This window comes from Selaginella moellendorffii, unplaced genomic scaffold (assembly GCF_000143415.4).
Source record: "Selaginella moellendorffii unplaced genomic scaffold, v1.0 SELMOscaffold_8, whole genome shotgun sequence".
NCBI lineage: Eukaryota > Viridiplantae > Streptophyta > Lycopodiopsida > Selaginellales > Selaginellaceae > Selaginella > Selaginella moellendorffii.
This window is the reverse complement of record NW_003314269.1, coordinates 1494527-1507742: the sequence shown is the minus strand read 5'-3', so window position 1 is coordinate 1507742 and position 13216 is coordinate 1494527. Positions and strand designations below refer to the sequence as shown.

The window sequence follows — 13216 nt, the reverse complement described above, 5'->3', positions numbered from 1 at the left end:
CGCTAGGAAGAAGAGTCCCGTCGGTGGAACCACCAGGTTAAGAAAAAACTGCACCAAATCCATCCCTACCTACGGATGAAACTACAAAAAAGATCGATAGCTTCGACACCCTCCCGCGTGATCTGACAATCCCTGGTTGATATATAATCCTCTCCGTGCATGCATGCACAATCTAGCATTTGGACACCTGTTGAGAATTACTATCTGCGTCAGGTAGAGAATCAAAAGCGTACCAAAGAGTTTGTCGCTCACAGAAATTGGGTGTTTCTAACGATAGTTCGGCTCCACACCGGCAAAAATCCGATCCAAGTGCCGCTTTAGAGGCTCCTCAGCAAAGATAAATCTCGTGGCATTCTTTGCCAGCTCGAATAAATCGTGTTCCGATAGATCTGGAGAATTGTTAGTGAAACATTATTGACATACATCTGACGAGTAGTTACCGAAGCTGGTTGCTGCAATGGCGTACTCAGAGGAGAGGTTGGTGGAAAATACCCCTCGATCGTCAGTGCAGATGACCAAAGGGTAGTGAGTTTTGTAAAGCCATGCTGATAGAAAAGATCACATGAGAAAATTTAAATGGGGCGGACATAACAAACCGAAATGGTGGTCACAGATGGATTTCACGCACCCGGTACGAAGGTTTGAAGTGAAACAGACTTCTACCTGCAAAATATAAAAACTTTAAATGCTCAACAAAAAAAATAAAGATGAAGGAGACCGGAATTCGCAGATTGTGCAGCCGTTCCCATTGAGATTCTTGAAGGACACATGCATGTCCTAGTCTGTCAGGATGAAAGGCCAGCATTTCTTCTACCTCATCTGGATTGTGCACCTGCAGTGTTGATACCGATGAGAATTATAACATAGACCTTAGAACAACGGGTACCTCTCCGCAATGCAACGTAACTGGGAGGCCGCACTGCCTAGCATATGTCAATGCAGGCAAGAACGTCTTCCTACAAGGTAATAACAAGTGAGCTAAGACTTGAGAAACTAAATCTATACCAGTTTCCAGTGACAGGATTCCCAGAAAGATCTATGCCGACAACCCCGTGGCTTTTCATTTCCAGCGCAAGCTTCACCTACAGCTAAGACGTGAATAAAATGAAAGGAAAGAAAAAGGAGACAGCTTACTTAGTTAACAGCTTACAGTTTCAATGGCCTGGTCCGTGGTCTCTCGACGATCGATGCTTAATAGAAGCCGTACTTGAATTCCATGAGCATGAAGTTGATGGTTTTCACAAAGAACCAGATTGGCTTTGGTGATTCCCGCAAGAACGGCTTCGACGTAGGAGCGTTTTGTCATCCCTGTCAACACGTTGCTCTGCAAGCTTGACTGAATTAAAAGCTAAAGTTGAAAAGAAGTTATCACAGAGCGTCACAAACCTTTGGTGTCGTACGCAGCTCCAGGTAAACAACGTTCTCGGCAGCAAAATCCTCTATCACCTGCGTTTCATAGCTTTAGTTTCTCTTTCCGCTTAAACAACGAAAGAAAAAAGAAAGAGGAAAAGATCTTACGGACCTCTTTCGTGATTCGCGTGATAAATGAATGGTCCGTGGTAAGAACGTGAATAACGTCGAAAAGCTTGAAGCATTCTTGTAGTGATCGGTCTTCTGCAACAGGCACCAAAGAAATGAGCCCAAAAAAAAAAGAGAAAAGAGTCTGGAAACCTTTGAGTATGATTTCCCGGACATTTGGATAAGAAGAGATGGTTCCACGCTGGTCATGCTCTTGAGCCAGCTCCCTACACACCGGAGTTACACATTTCGTCCCAAAACAAAAGAGAAATCTCACAGTAGTGTGGAATCCCTGATGCTGCCATTGGGATGCGCGTGGAGCTCAATCTTGGGCAGCCTCTTGCAATACCTCACAAGAATGTCGCGAGCTCGATGCTGCTCTTGATTGCTAGACATTGCTTCTTCGCGTTTGCTAGGGCAAATGTCTACTAGTATTAAAATTTGCTATTTACTTTAAGTATTTATTGTGCTACTAAATTAATAATATAAGTAAATTTTAAACATTATTATTTATAATCAATATACCAGTCACGAGAGTATATTCATATCAAAAGCTTCTCTCTTGATCGCCATTATAATCTCTTTAGATCTAACCACTCACACTTATGAGTAAGAACTCTAGATCTGTGAGCTTGCACTCCAAATTCGTACTAGCATGAACTCTTATCCATCCTAGGGATCCCTTGCTGCTAGAACCCTCAATCTTGCTTGTTTTGCAAGAAAACTCTACAAATTCAAAAGAAAAAAATGAAATAAGTGAGCTATTGCACTCTAAATTCTTATGAGGAGAAGCTCTAATGGTCCTGAAGACACCCCAAAGAACTAGGTGTTTGTCCTAAGGTAAACCCACAGTGAGGACAGGAAATGCTCATGGTGGCTTGACGATGCTCTCTTTCTTCCCTTTGTATCCGAAGGCGCTCATTCACACGATCAAGGGCGCTTCGCTGAGGAACTCTTCGTCGAGGCATCCTTTATTCTCACTTCACTTCCTATGATTGACTGTTTTCCCCTTAGTGGACTTCCCCCCAATGGTCGTGACCCTAATACTCACATGGCGGCAAATGGAATATTCCCTCAGTTCTGTAGGTCCTAGAGCCAGGACTCTATCTCTCAAGAGGAAGGGTATAAAGCATATACTTAAGTATATTCTAGACATTCTCTAATAATCTAACTGATTTTCTTTTATACTAATACAAAAAAAAATGTAAGTGTAAACAAAAGCATAACAACCACCACAGTACTTTATATTTGTGGGATTCCATGTTGCTGGTGATGAGGAACAGTGATCATTCCACTCCTCCACCCTAGCGTTATGCCAATCCTAACTTTGTTGCCAGCAACACGTGATCCTAGAGCTTGCATTCCCTAACAATCATTCCACTTTGCCAACATGCCTCAGTTGCCCTCCTTGCAAGCTCAGTTGTAGAAACGTCTAGCCCAGTGTAATAAGGGATGTAGAAGGCCTTAGATCGTCTATAGGTTGGCTCCATGCTTGAAACTGAAATGTTTTTTGTCTCAATTCATGATTTTCAAAATTATATGTATTCGAGGGGATTGTTGAGGCCCTGGCTATGGAGAAAGTTTTGGGTCTCAACATGATACAACACAGTACAATACAATGCATAATTGTCCAAGAAGTTTGTCATCAAGGGAGGCTTCACCAAAATCCAACGTGCAAATTGCATGGCCAGCAGGAAGAGTCCAACAAACAAGCTGTGTTTGGTTCCCTGGAGTTACCTTATTGGATTCTAGTTGGGGTGCCTTATGTCAGTGGTCAACTTATCCAGTCATTGTAATGCTAGAAGCGCTGGATTTCTAGCAAGAATTTGACAATTATACGGTTGTTTTGTAGATTAGGGAATTCAGTTTTTTGCTCTATCATTTTCTTTACCAGAAGCTTGTATAACACAATTAAAAAATTCATAATAGCCATAATATACAAATCAAAACGGACACAAAATATAAATTACATAAAAGTATACTTTTTAAAAATCCATTTTAGTAATTTTTATTTATATTATAAATTAATCATTACTGCTAAAAAATTATTCTTCAAAAGACCGAGCAAAATCGACACTCTTTTGCTCCTTGGCTAGCCAATGTAATTAAAAGTCTATAAATTTAACAAAAATCAAGAGAACATTAACCTCTTACACTCCATGATATGAGTGTTTTGGAGGTCACAAAAATATTAAGCAAATGCTTTCAGAGCATTCATGAGAACGTCCGTGTGCTCTGGCTTTCCAACCGAGATTCGGATGTAGTTCCTGAGCTCCGCGTTATCATAATGGCGAACCATCACTCCCATTTTTGCTAATCCATCCTGCACTTACAATACTGAGCCAAATGCTTTCTTTTTCACTTTGAAAATACTGTCTACCTTGAGCTCCTTGGCGCTGCGGTTGCCAGAGACGGAACAAAGAATAAAATTGGAGCAGCTTGGATATGGTGACAAGTATTGCACTGTCTGGAGGAGCTCAAACAGCCTGTCTCTCTCCTGTATCAGAGATCTCTTCACCTCCTGGAGTAAAGAAGCTTGAGAATCGTAAAAACAGATAAAACTAGAGCATGGAGATCATACCTCGAGGTAAGAGGAATTTTTTAGAGCAGCACAGGCAGCTACTTCTGCCGCGGCGGACACGTTATACGGTTGTTTTGCTCTCCATAAGTACTGGATGAGATTCAATGGAAAGGCACCATATCCAACGCGCAATCCAGCCAGTCCTGAAAAACCACAAACACTTTGTCGGAAGATTTTATTTCCGGGTTACTTACCGGCACGCTTGCTAAAAGTCCGAAGAATGATGAGGTTGTCGTAGTCCTGAACCCATTTCATCCGGGAAGGTTGGTCTGCAAATTCAATATATGCTTCATCCAGAACAACGAGAAGTGGTAGAGCAAGAACGGCCATGAGATCCTCATCGGTTATTAAACTGAAGAAAAAATAGAGCCAAAACATGTACTTGACATACAGGATTTTCTTACTTACCTCCCGTCTGGATTGTTTGGCGATGTCAAAAAGATCAGCTTTGGAGAGTGCTCCTTCACTGCCTGCACGATACCAGGAACATCGATGCGGAAGTCATGAAACCTCGGAACTATAGAAGCTTTAGCAAAGAACAGACTAAAGGAACTTGAATCGCAAACAAGACCTTTGATGACGCTTGCTCCGTTGACAGCGGCATCAAACGCATACATTGTGAAAGTGGGAGGACAATCCACAATCTTGTCACCAACTTCCAATGTACAACTAAAGAGATGAAGAACCATCTCGTGAAGAGCAAAAGAAAAAAAAAAGCACGCTAGGAGTCGTTCACTTACCGCATGATCAAATCGATGAGCTCGTCGGCACCGCAGCCAGCAAGAATGTAATCCATAGACAGTCCCGAGTCTTCTGAAAGAGCTGCTCGAAGCCGCCTGCTCTCTGGATCTGGATAAATGTTTGGAAAGTCCATTCCTCCCAAGGATTCCATCACCTGTGTCAAACAAACAAGGACTAGAAAAAGAAGAAGGGGAAAAAATTCTAAGGCTCTCAATCTACATACTTCTGGTGGAGGCCCGTAGAGGTTCTCGTTGGCATCCAGCTTCACGATCTCTTTTGGAGACCTTCCAAGCTTGGCAGACAGCACCTACATTCACAGGAGAGGAGAATTCGGGACGCAAGAGGAAGAATCATACCTCGAACGGCTCGATCGGCTTGTAAGGCGCCAAATCCAGCAAGTGCTTCCGGATGAAACCGCATCCCGCCGCTGGTGTGGCCGGCGCCATCGACATTGGGATGCTTGGCCCGCTGCAAGCGATTCTCGCCAGCATTCTTCCTTAAACCCTAAATCACTTGCTTTCCATTTTATGTGGTCGTCCCAATATAAACATATCTCAGGCGAGTGATATATCCTAACAGGTCGATATAATCCTTCGTTACTCATAATCTATAAATCTGAGCAGCCATGGATTGATTTGTGTTGCCATAGGTTTTGTGGGCTAGCCACAATCGCTTATGTTTTCATGCTTGTTATTTTTATTGCGCTAGTATTTCAGTATTGGTTCAACAGCAGCAATGGCTTTTGACAAAACTCCAATTTTATGGAGGTGACAAGCTTCGCTCGGTAGCTTTTGATAGAAAGTTGTTGTGAAGATAATTTTTAGGTGACTGAGGTTCACTGAAATACCATTATCCAAGACAAAAGCAAAGATAGAGAGTGGCAAAGGCAAACACTACAAACAACACTAAAACAGCCTTCATTTGTTGTATAGAGCTTAACGGACTGTACTCTATATACTATAAGCTCCAGCAGTACAGCTATTAAGATTTTTTTTTAAAAAATCATTGGTTTTGTTTGATTGAGGAACCAAAATTTCTATTTGAAACAAATTGAATGAGGCCAACATGATTTAGCCCTTTCCCATACATCCAGGAAATGTCCACAGCTACACCTTTTGTCTTTGTAATTGGCGTGATCGCTTTGCAATCTGGCTATAAAAACAGCGCTCAACATATCCACAAGCATACCATAATTTAACGTAGAAAAAATCTTACATTTTCTTTATTTTCGTTCTTTTCTTTTCTTACAATGGCAAGGCAATCAAAGGTATGGATTCCCGTACTTGTGGCATTGCTTCTCGCAGTTCCCAGCTTACAAATCCATAGCACGGCCACATTCTATGACGCCTATTATCGTGAGTTTTAGCCTTGATAGAGAACTCAACTCTAATCACACAATATTTGATGCTTGTAATGTGAAAGCTTCTTCATGCCATGGATTAGCTCCTCTTCCCTCGGATTTCCTCTTCGTGGCGGCAGCTCCCAGCATCTTCCAGGCCAAAAGGGCTTGTGGGAAGCACTTCACCATACGTTGCGTAGGGAGCTCTTGCAAAGGCCACAAAAGCATCCGAGTGGTGGTGGTGGATTTGTGTCCCGGCTGTCCTGGAGCCTTTGATCTATCCAAGGAAGCATTTGAGAAGCTCGCAAATCCAGATGCTGGAGTGATCGACATCGACTTCCATGCATGAGTTCAAGTTTATAGATTCTTTTACCACTCAAGTTTTTTCCATGCTCTCGCAGGTCTTAAAAACCAACAATTGCATCACAAGAAGGTTAAAGCCGCTCGATGACGGAACGAATTTGATGTTTCCAGCGCAGTTTAGCGCGCTAAGAAAAGAGCGTCTTCGTATCTTCTGTAAAAGCCAAGAGATCTATACAAAGAAGTATATACACAGTTCTTTGTGCTTTGCAATCCAGAATATTATGTCACAAAAAGAAAGGATCTATCTTCGAACTTCACAACATCGATCTCGTGAAATATAAGTTCTTTCTCCCGAAAACGAATTCTGTGTTTTTACTTCTTTACTCTTTCTTTCTCTCAATGTTACCTCTGTCTAGGCATATCATACATCTCGTCACGAGTTCCCTGAAAGCACGCTGGTAAAGGATAAACTAGTAATAACCACAGGACAATACCTGACGAGTCCTCTCTCGCAAGAGTAAGTCACCAGGTTTGCGAAGAAGTCATCAACACCCCAAGCCTTTGTCCATCGCATCCAAACCAAATGATGGCTGCCTTGAGCGGCTTTCGGCACTGGCTCGAGACACGGCTATGGCAGTCCATGAGATGATTTGCAAACCATGTGAAAAAAGAAATCTCCCATCGAAGCTCAGCCTACTTACGCGTTATGTAGATCTCTCGCAGTACTGCACGCGGAAGGCTGCAGGGAAAAAGTCTCATAACAAAGTTACAATAGTTCTTGTGGTCAGCAACTTACGCTGAGCTTCTTGATGTTCTTACGTCTTGCAAAGAATCCTGACGTTCCAAAAGTACTCACAAATACATAAGCCTAGTCCATACACACTGTCAGCAAGAAAACCACGTAAAAGATTGGACTACCTTTCGAGAAAATATGTACCGTGTAGTTCACAAGCGCCAGTGACTAATGTACACGACGTATGGGTCACACGATGCTCAGCAAAATCCTCGACAGCAGCGATGAATTGCTTGTGCTAGAGACGAGCTCCTTCTCCATTGTTACATAAGCATCTGCAAACGCCTGTGGGACCCAAAACAGTCAAAAGATCGGATAGATTTTACGAAGGGACAAACCGGACCTTTGTGCACTGCAAAATGCGGAAACAATTGCGACCGACGTTGTTCATAGAATGCAGCGGATCTTCGATGTGAAGTGGATCAATTCTGTCATTTAAACACAACTTGTCAATCGAAAAACACATAAAGAAAACATTTCATACCCATGAAGTCGGTCCCTATTCACGTACATGCCACCCCCTCGAATGGAGATGCACATTCTTCGCGGATCAAAAACACACCTGTCAACTACGGTCACTACTTGCAAGGACGCCTTGCAAAAACACACTTACCCATAGAAATGCAGGAAATCCATAAGCAAGCTTCCCAAGCTCTGCCAAAGAAAAAGAAACAAGAAAGATTTCAGATGTTTCAGTCGTGCATGATTGTGAAAACCTGCGCTTGTGAAGGTCGTCCGAGATGGTTTTGGTGTTGAAGAAATCTTGTGATGAGTAACACCTGCATATAATATATTAGAGACCAGCCCACTCACTAGCTTGATTATACCAGACAATACGAACTCAAGCCGCCTGTATACGGGTGGTCTAAGCCTCGGTCCATCAAGAACTGCTTCAGTACCAATGCCAGCGGACTGATTGCAGGAAACTGGCTGACAAGTTCTTTAACCTGGAACTCCCAAGATTTAGAATAGATTGCAAATGCAAAAGAAAAAACTTACAAGCTCAGCCGTAAGCAGCCCAGAGTGCGACGCTGACTCAAAACTGATGTCAAGACGAACAAGATGACGGTCTTCCTTTGTTCCCCAATGTTGTCCAGTGGCCTCCCCGTCACTTGCATATTGAATAGGAAGAACACTATCGGGAAAGCACTTTGCCACCAGCATGATTATCGGTATCTGAAAGAGAAAAACAATCACGTTGGATAGTCCTAGATAAAGCTTACTGTTGTGTTTTCGATCGTCTTGAGGGAATCACTCTTCACCCAATCCTGGTCAGCAAGATATCGAGCTGCATGCTGTGAAGTCGTGTCAGTTTGGAGTTCACATCTAGCAAAATACATAGACACTCACTTGCAAGCATGTCTCTTTTATTCCGTTACGCCCTTCTAGTATCCCGGCTTCCTTGATGGGTTCCTGAAGTCCATAACAACGAGTTAGCAGTGTATAAAAACTTTAGGTGGTGCTACTCACGAGATTTCTCACGGGAGGCAGGCACACGACTAGATCAACATCGCTGTTGGGAAGAGCGAGGCCAGTGGCATTTGAACCAAAAACCTTGGTCCGTGACCGGGGCCAGAGAACCTGTAGCGCATGCGTGACTTTCTTCACCGCAATAGTAATGAAGGGCTTCCGCTTGGCATTCTCAGCCGCAACCTGTTGGATAGCACTGCATAAATATAACTATCGGCATTTGCATAGATAACGCTACCTGTAAGGAAAAAGCCTCGATCTCTTTGTGAAGCCTGGCCAAGACAGTGGGCATTGCTGGATATTGCTTGTGCAGCAAAGTCGTTTGCATGGGAAACGCGACGTCTGGCTGCAAGACAAATAGAGTCAGATAGTAAATGGAAATTGTTGCCGACTTACATGTTCTTGCTCCAAGGCCCGAGGGGGAATCGCAACAAGTCTCTCCCGGAGTAACGGATGCATTGCTGCCGTAGGAAAGCACCTCCTCCATCCGTTCGCTGGCAGAATTCCCTCGGGAGTTAAGGACTTGAGCTGGTTGTCAGGCCAGTTGAAAACTCCCCAATGCCGTGGACTAGAGCTTCCCGAACGAACAGTAGGAAATCCTCGCCGTTTTCTCACACCAGCAATAGGAGACGGCGGAGGTGGCGGTGGAGCCGGCGGAACACAGCGAAGAACCGGCGACGGAGAACGCTTGCACCGGACAAAATCCCTGCGCCCGCGAGGTTCGTGAGGACTTCTTGCCTCGTGACACTTCGAGCTGTCCAGCTTGGAATTCTTTGGCTCCCGCACAGCAATAGGCGGAAGAGCTGGCGGCGGGATGTGCTCCGGAAACATCACGGCCTCAGCACTACTCTGAGCTTCGGCAAAATGGTCCAGCGACCCGGAAGATGACGAGGTACATGCCACGGTTGACGGACCGGAACTTAAACCCGAGTAAGAGGCAGCTATCGGCGGAAGTCCAACAATGTCGTCCACGACGATGGTTAAGTCAGCCTCACGGCGAGCCCAGCTACTGTCTTCGGAGCTGAGAGATCCAGGCCGAGAGTATCCCATGCCAGTGTAATCTGCCGAAGTCCAATACATTACTCCTCCGCCGAAAAACTGGTTATAGTCCGTGTCGTAGAGTTGTCTAGGATCACCCTCGCCTTCGGAGGTCCGGCACAGATAATCGTCGGAGTCTCCACCTCCATGTAAATCCTCGCGGTCAGTATCATCCGCAGCTGTTTGGTCACCGTCGCCACCATCACCCGTCGTCACAATCGTAGCCAGTGGAACCGAAACAAAGCCCGGAGGCTCGTCTTTGACTTGTGTTGTAAACCCGAACGGCGATGCGATCCCAAAGCCCGGTTGAACCATCGGTGGCCAGTCCCAGCTAACGTTTGCCGCTTTCGAGAGAAGGCTTCTTTGCACTCTGGAGTCCACTTGTCCGTTTTGCCGAGGAGTATAAGCAATCAAAGGTGGCTTGGAGCGGTGCCAGTCTCTGTTCACGTCCAAATGTAGCCACTCAGTGGCTAGTGGTCGACCGCACGAATCTGAGAAGCGACTTTGTGGTGCTCCAGGCCACTCGTGCGAGGAAGACATGACGGGCGGTGGCGGATGATATGCCTGGTTGTTCTTCAGGTGGAAAGGAACACTCTGGTGTTGGCTTGAACGCTCCGTCGTCGGCTCAAGCTCCTGTTTTGCCATGTCTACTGTCGTCACCCCTTCTGTAGCAGCAATAGTAGAGCTTTCCTCTTCACTGCTAGCTTTGCTCAAGAAGTTTTCCACACCTTGAGCTTTTTCCGTGTTCTTCGCTCCAGAAGGAATACACGTCTGTTTTCCTGATGTTTCTGCAGCGTCATGCTTGACTTTCTTGTTTCTCTTCTTCCTTTTTCCCGGAACCCAGCCAGAGTCTTGGCACTGTTCACTGACATGGAGTGCGGCCATGTCTTTTGCAGTTTCTCCGATCCGATCCTGCCAGTAGAAGTTTCACGATCAAATTTTCTTTCAGAAAAGCCATCGTGCTGTACCATATTGTCCGGCTGTGCGCTCTCGTCTTCAACGGGATCGCTTCTGTGAGTAGCAGTCACGTTTTTCTTCTGCTTCTTGCTTTTACTCTTTCGAGCTTTGACCTGAATCTTCTTGGCTACTGAGTTTTCCCTAGGAACGCCTTTGTTCCCATGGTCAAGAAGATCGTACTCCATATAATCCTTCATCACCTTCATCAGTGTGTTTCTCAAAACTTGAAGAGCCAACTCCGAGTGACTGTGAGCTTCGTGAAGAGACGAGTAAACAACTCGCTCGCTCAGAGTCCATCTCAAGTCGTTTAAAAACTGGATGCCTGAGCAGAGCCTTCCGAATTGTTTGTCGCATACAGTACCACCATCCGGAAGTCGCAAACTTCTTTGCTCTTGGACCATGAGCGCCTGGGCGTCTTACAAAGTTATGATAAGAACCACACGAAAATTCCTACCTCGTCGGTGGAGAGCTTGGCAAGCGCAAAATCGCAAGCTTTTCGCCTGTCGTTCGCGTCAAGAGTGCTCCACCACTGCTCAAATCCTTGTCTCCTGGTACAAACTTTCGAAGAAGTGGTGGTCGTCTCAAACGCACAACGCGCAAGGGACCGGGAAAGCGACTTGGATGGCTGCTTGGTCCCAAGAGCAGTGATCCAGGCCGACCATAGCGAGATCTCCAGCTTGTTCGCGACGAAGGCTGACAGGCTGTAGTATCCCACGCGTTTGAGCCATGGAGTTTCTTCCCACGGAGAACCACCCGACAAACACTGCGTCGCTAGAAACTCCCCGTAAGAGATCTCGTCCATAACTCCCACCAGCCGCTCCACATTCTCGAGAAGCTCGTAGCTCACCGTCACGCTATCCAGCGACGATAGCCTTCTACTCTCAGCTAAATCCTTGCAAGCTTCCCCGACGCGGGAGCTGTAGAGTCGCAAGCTCGTAGCGAGAAGCTCCCCGTTAGAGCTCTGTCTCTTAAGAAGACCCCTGGCTTTCCGGAAGCACAGCCCCGGAAGTGGAGGAGAACTTTTGGACAAGTTCGCATTTTGCTGCCGATCTTTGGCGGCCGAAGGAAAATCCGGGAGCACGAAGAAGAATCCGGGGCCCTCCGACTCCAAAGCCTTCTGCATTTGGAGGAGTAAGGCCACCCACGCTTCGTCCACGATCGTGCAAGCAATCTGCCGCTCTTTAACGCTCAATCGAGCGAGCCATTCCACGACCCTGTGCCTATCACTCTTACCGGAAGACGAAGATTGCTGCCGCTCTAGCTGCCTCTTCCGGCAGTGATAGACGGCCATATGATCCGTCAGGGCATCCAGGAGCTGCTGCGTCTCCATTTCCCACTCCCCACAAACCTAGAGCCTCAAATGCGACCGTAGTGGTAGGATGGCTCCCAGGGGCAAATCCACATTGTCTTTCCAAAAACCCTAAAATCGCGAAAAATGAAAACTTAGGGTTCTTGAGAAATTGCCCCCTATTCTTTCAAAACTTCTCACAATTGCTTGGCGGAATAGGTGCTGCCGAGCTGCCAATTCGCGGGCGCCACATTGTTGTGCACGGTGGTCTTGCCGGTACTGTAGCAAGTGACCATGAACGAGAGACTTTGGCCCTGGAGCTGCTTGAAAACTTGGAACCCTACGCCCCAATTCCGCGTCATGGCGATCCATCCCGTCCTCGATCCCTTCACCGACACCGCCTTGATATCGCCGGAGCCGCCCACATTTGTGATGAACACCATGAGCCACCAGCGATTGCCGCTCAGCTTGAAATTCATGCCGCCGGATCGCGCGCATGGCACCCTGGCAGGAAAGTTTTCAAACTTTTAGCTGAAGAACCCTAAAATCTCGCGCGTTTTTCTTCTCTCACCTTCGATAGGAGACTGGGATGATTCCCGCCCGCCAAAACGCGATTTTCATGAATGCCGGCTTGGACATGTCGAAATGGACGCGCGGTGGATTGCACCAGCCGCCATTGTTCGAGGGCTTGCTCCAATTGGGCGGGCAAAGATTTGTGGCGGTCACCACCACGGATTTTCCGAAGTAGCAGTGCTTCGATAGCGTGCAAGTGATCTCGTAGCACTGCCCGCAGCCATAGCCGCTGTTGAAGAGCGTACTGCTCAGCGCCGCCGTCATCAATCCATAGCCGGATTGGTACAAATTGCCATAGCCGCAAGCTCCACCTGCGCAAATTTAAATATGATCTCGAAAGTTTCTTCTTTACCCATTGTCTCCCTCGCTGTTTCATCGCCATAGAACGTCGCGAACGCCTGCTTCCACCCGCCGGCGTTGTAGATATCCTTCGCGGCGTTCGTGGCCCGCTTCTTCAAGCTTTTGGGCGATGCCGCTCTCCCATGATCCACAGACACGAGAAGAGTGGCGCAGAGAAGAAGACACGCGATCACACTCCTCATCATCAACGATCGATTTCGTGTAGAACCCTAATAGAAATCGATCGCAGCACTTCTCGATCTTGCGCGCACGAAC

General features: G+C 46.2%; 4 protein-coding genes across 6 annotated transcripts; all 4 read right to left on the bottom strand.

Annotated features, from left to right (window-relative positions):
• Positions 1 to 58: 58 nt before the first annotated feature.
• Positions 59 to 1935, bottom strand: LOC9635036 (adenosine deaminase-like protein). The gene is made up of 12 exons (XM_024672243.1): positions 1796 to 1935; positions 1672 to 1745; positions 1523 to 1614; positions 1387 to 1446; positions 1151 to 1324; positions 1006 to 1082; positions 887 to 956; positions 719 to 832; positions 597 to 663; positions 441 to 545; positions 234 to 389; positions 59 to 187 (listed from the first exon to the last, which is right to left on the bottom strand). Exons 1-11 carry the CDS (start codon positions 1912 to 1914, stop codon positions 268 to 270), a joined length of 1074 nt encoding a protein of 357 aa, XP_024528011.1. The 5' UTR covers positions 1915 to 1935; the 3' UTR covers positions 59 to 187; positions 234 to 267.
• A 1679-nt stretch (positions 1936 to 3614) lies between these two features.
• Positions 3615 to 5362, bottom strand: LOC9631835 (histidinol-phosphate aminotransferase, chloroplastic). Its single transcript, XM_002966906.2, has 9 exons — positions 5197 to 5362; positions 5064 to 5147; positions 4840 to 4994; positions 4671 to 4768; positions 4508 to 4616; positions 4294 to 4451; positions 4100 to 4242; positions 3899 to 4039; positions 3615 to 3841 (listed from the first exon to the last, which is right to left on the bottom strand). The coding sequence occupies exons 1-9, from the start codon at positions 5329 to 5331 to the stop codon at positions 3710 to 3712; spliced, it is 1155 nt and encodes a 384-aa protein (XP_002966952.2). The 5' UTR covers positions 5332 to 5362; the 3' UTR covers positions 3615 to 3709.
• A 1352-nt stretch (positions 5363 to 6714) lies between these two features.
• Positions 6715 to 12075, bottom strand: LOC112345373. Of its 3 annotated transcripts, none has more exons than XM_024671979.1 (17): positions 11195 to 12075; positions 10752 to 11147; positions 9142 to 10695; positions 8984 to 9091; positions 8746 to 8928; positions 8626 to 8688; positions 8499 to 8570; positions 8275 to 8451; positions 8103 to 8222; positions 7992 to 8054; positions 7889 to 7929; positions 7760 to 7837; positions 7619 to 7703; positions 7401 to 7560; positions 7279 to 7350; positions 6977 to 7221; positions 6715 to 6926 (listed from the first exon to the last, which is right to left on the bottom strand). In XM_024671979.1, exons 1-14 carry the CDS (start codon positions 12068 to 12070, stop codon positions 7465 to 7467), a joined length of 3912 nt encoding a protein of 1303 aa, XP_024527747.1. In that variant the 5' UTR covers positions 12071 to 12075; the 3' UTR covers positions 6715 to 6926; positions 6977 to 7221; positions 7279 to 7350; positions 7401 to 7464. The 3 variants fall into 3 exon arrangements, with proteins under 3 accessions (XP_024527747.1, XP_024527748.1, XP_024527749.1); XM_024671980.1 differs by having other exon boundaries at positions 7279 to 7364; positions 7420 to 7560; XM_024671981.1 differs by lacking the exons at positions 6715 to 6926; positions 6977 to 7221; positions 7279 to 7350; positions 7401 to 7560 and having other exon boundaries at positions 7623 to 7703; positions 8117 to 8222.
• Positions 12076 to 12129: 54 nt separating this feature from the next.
• On the bottom strand, positions 12130 to 13179 carry LOC9631834 (expansin-A7). The gene is made up of 3 exons (XM_002966905.2): positions 12954 to 13179; positions 12600 to 12912; positions 12130 to 12532 (listed from the first exon to the last, which is right to left on the bottom strand). The coding sequence occupies exons 1-3, from the start codon at positions 13144 to 13146 to the stop codon at positions 12226 to 12228; spliced, it is 813 nt and encodes a 270-aa protein (XP_002966951.2). The 5' UTR covers positions 13147 to 13179; the 3' UTR covers positions 12130 to 12225.
• Positions 13180 to 13216: the final 37 nt, after the last annotated feature.

Excerpts from the sequence above, each read along its gene's own strand:
- LOC9635036 (XM_024672243.1), bottom strand. The coding sequence starts at position 1,914 with ATGTCTAGCAATCAAGAGCAGCATCGAGCTCGCGACATTCTTGTGAGG. Across the intron at positions 546-596 it reads CATCTGTGACCACCATTTCG|CATGGCTTTACAAAACTCAC; the intron begins GTTTGTTATGTC and ends CTTTTCTATCAG. Across the intron at positions 390-440 it reads CATTGCAGCAACCAGCTTCG|ATCTATCGGAACACGATTTA; the intron begins GTAACTACTCGT and ends ACAATTCTCCAG.
- LOC112345373 (XM_024671979.1), bottom strand. The coding sequence starts at position 12,070 with ATGGAGACGCAGCAGCTCCTGGATGCCCTGACGGATCATATGGCCGTC. Across the intron at positions 8,223-8,274 it reads GGCTGCTTACGGCTGAGCTT|GTTAAAGAACTTGTCAGCCA; the intron begins GTAAGTTTTTTC and ends TGGGAGTTCCAG. Across the intron at positions 7,838-7,888 it reads GATTTCCTGCATTTCTATGG|GTGTGTTTTTGATCCGCGAA; the intron begins GTAAGTGTGTTT and ends CGTAGTTGACAG.
- LOC9631835 (XM_002966906.2), bottom strand. The coding sequence starts at position 5,331 with ATGCTGGCGAGAATCGCTTGCAGCGGGCCAAGCATCCCAATGTCGATG. Across the intron at positions 5,148-5,196 it reads AGCCGATCGAGCCGTTCGAG|GTGCTGTCTGCCAAGCTTGG; the intron begins GTATGATTCTTC and ends CTGTGAATGTAG. Across the intron at positions 4,769-4,839 it reads CTCATCGATTTGATCATGCG|TTGTACATTGGAAGTTGGTG; the intron begins GTAAGTGAACGA and ends TCATCTCTTTAG.
- LOC9631834 (XM_002966905.2), bottom strand. The coding sequence starts at position 13,146 with ATGATGAGGAGTGTGATCGCGTGTCTTCTTCTCTGCGCCACTCTTCTC. Across the intron at positions 12,913-12,953 it reads AACAGCGAGGGAGACAATGG|GTGGAGCTTGCGGCTATGGC; the intron begins GTAAAGAAGAAA and ends AAATTTGCGCAG. Across the intron at positions 12,533-12,599 it reads ATCCCAGTCTCCTATCGAAG|GGTGCCATGCGCGCGATCCG; the intron begins GTGAGAGAAGAA and ends CTTTCCTGCCAG.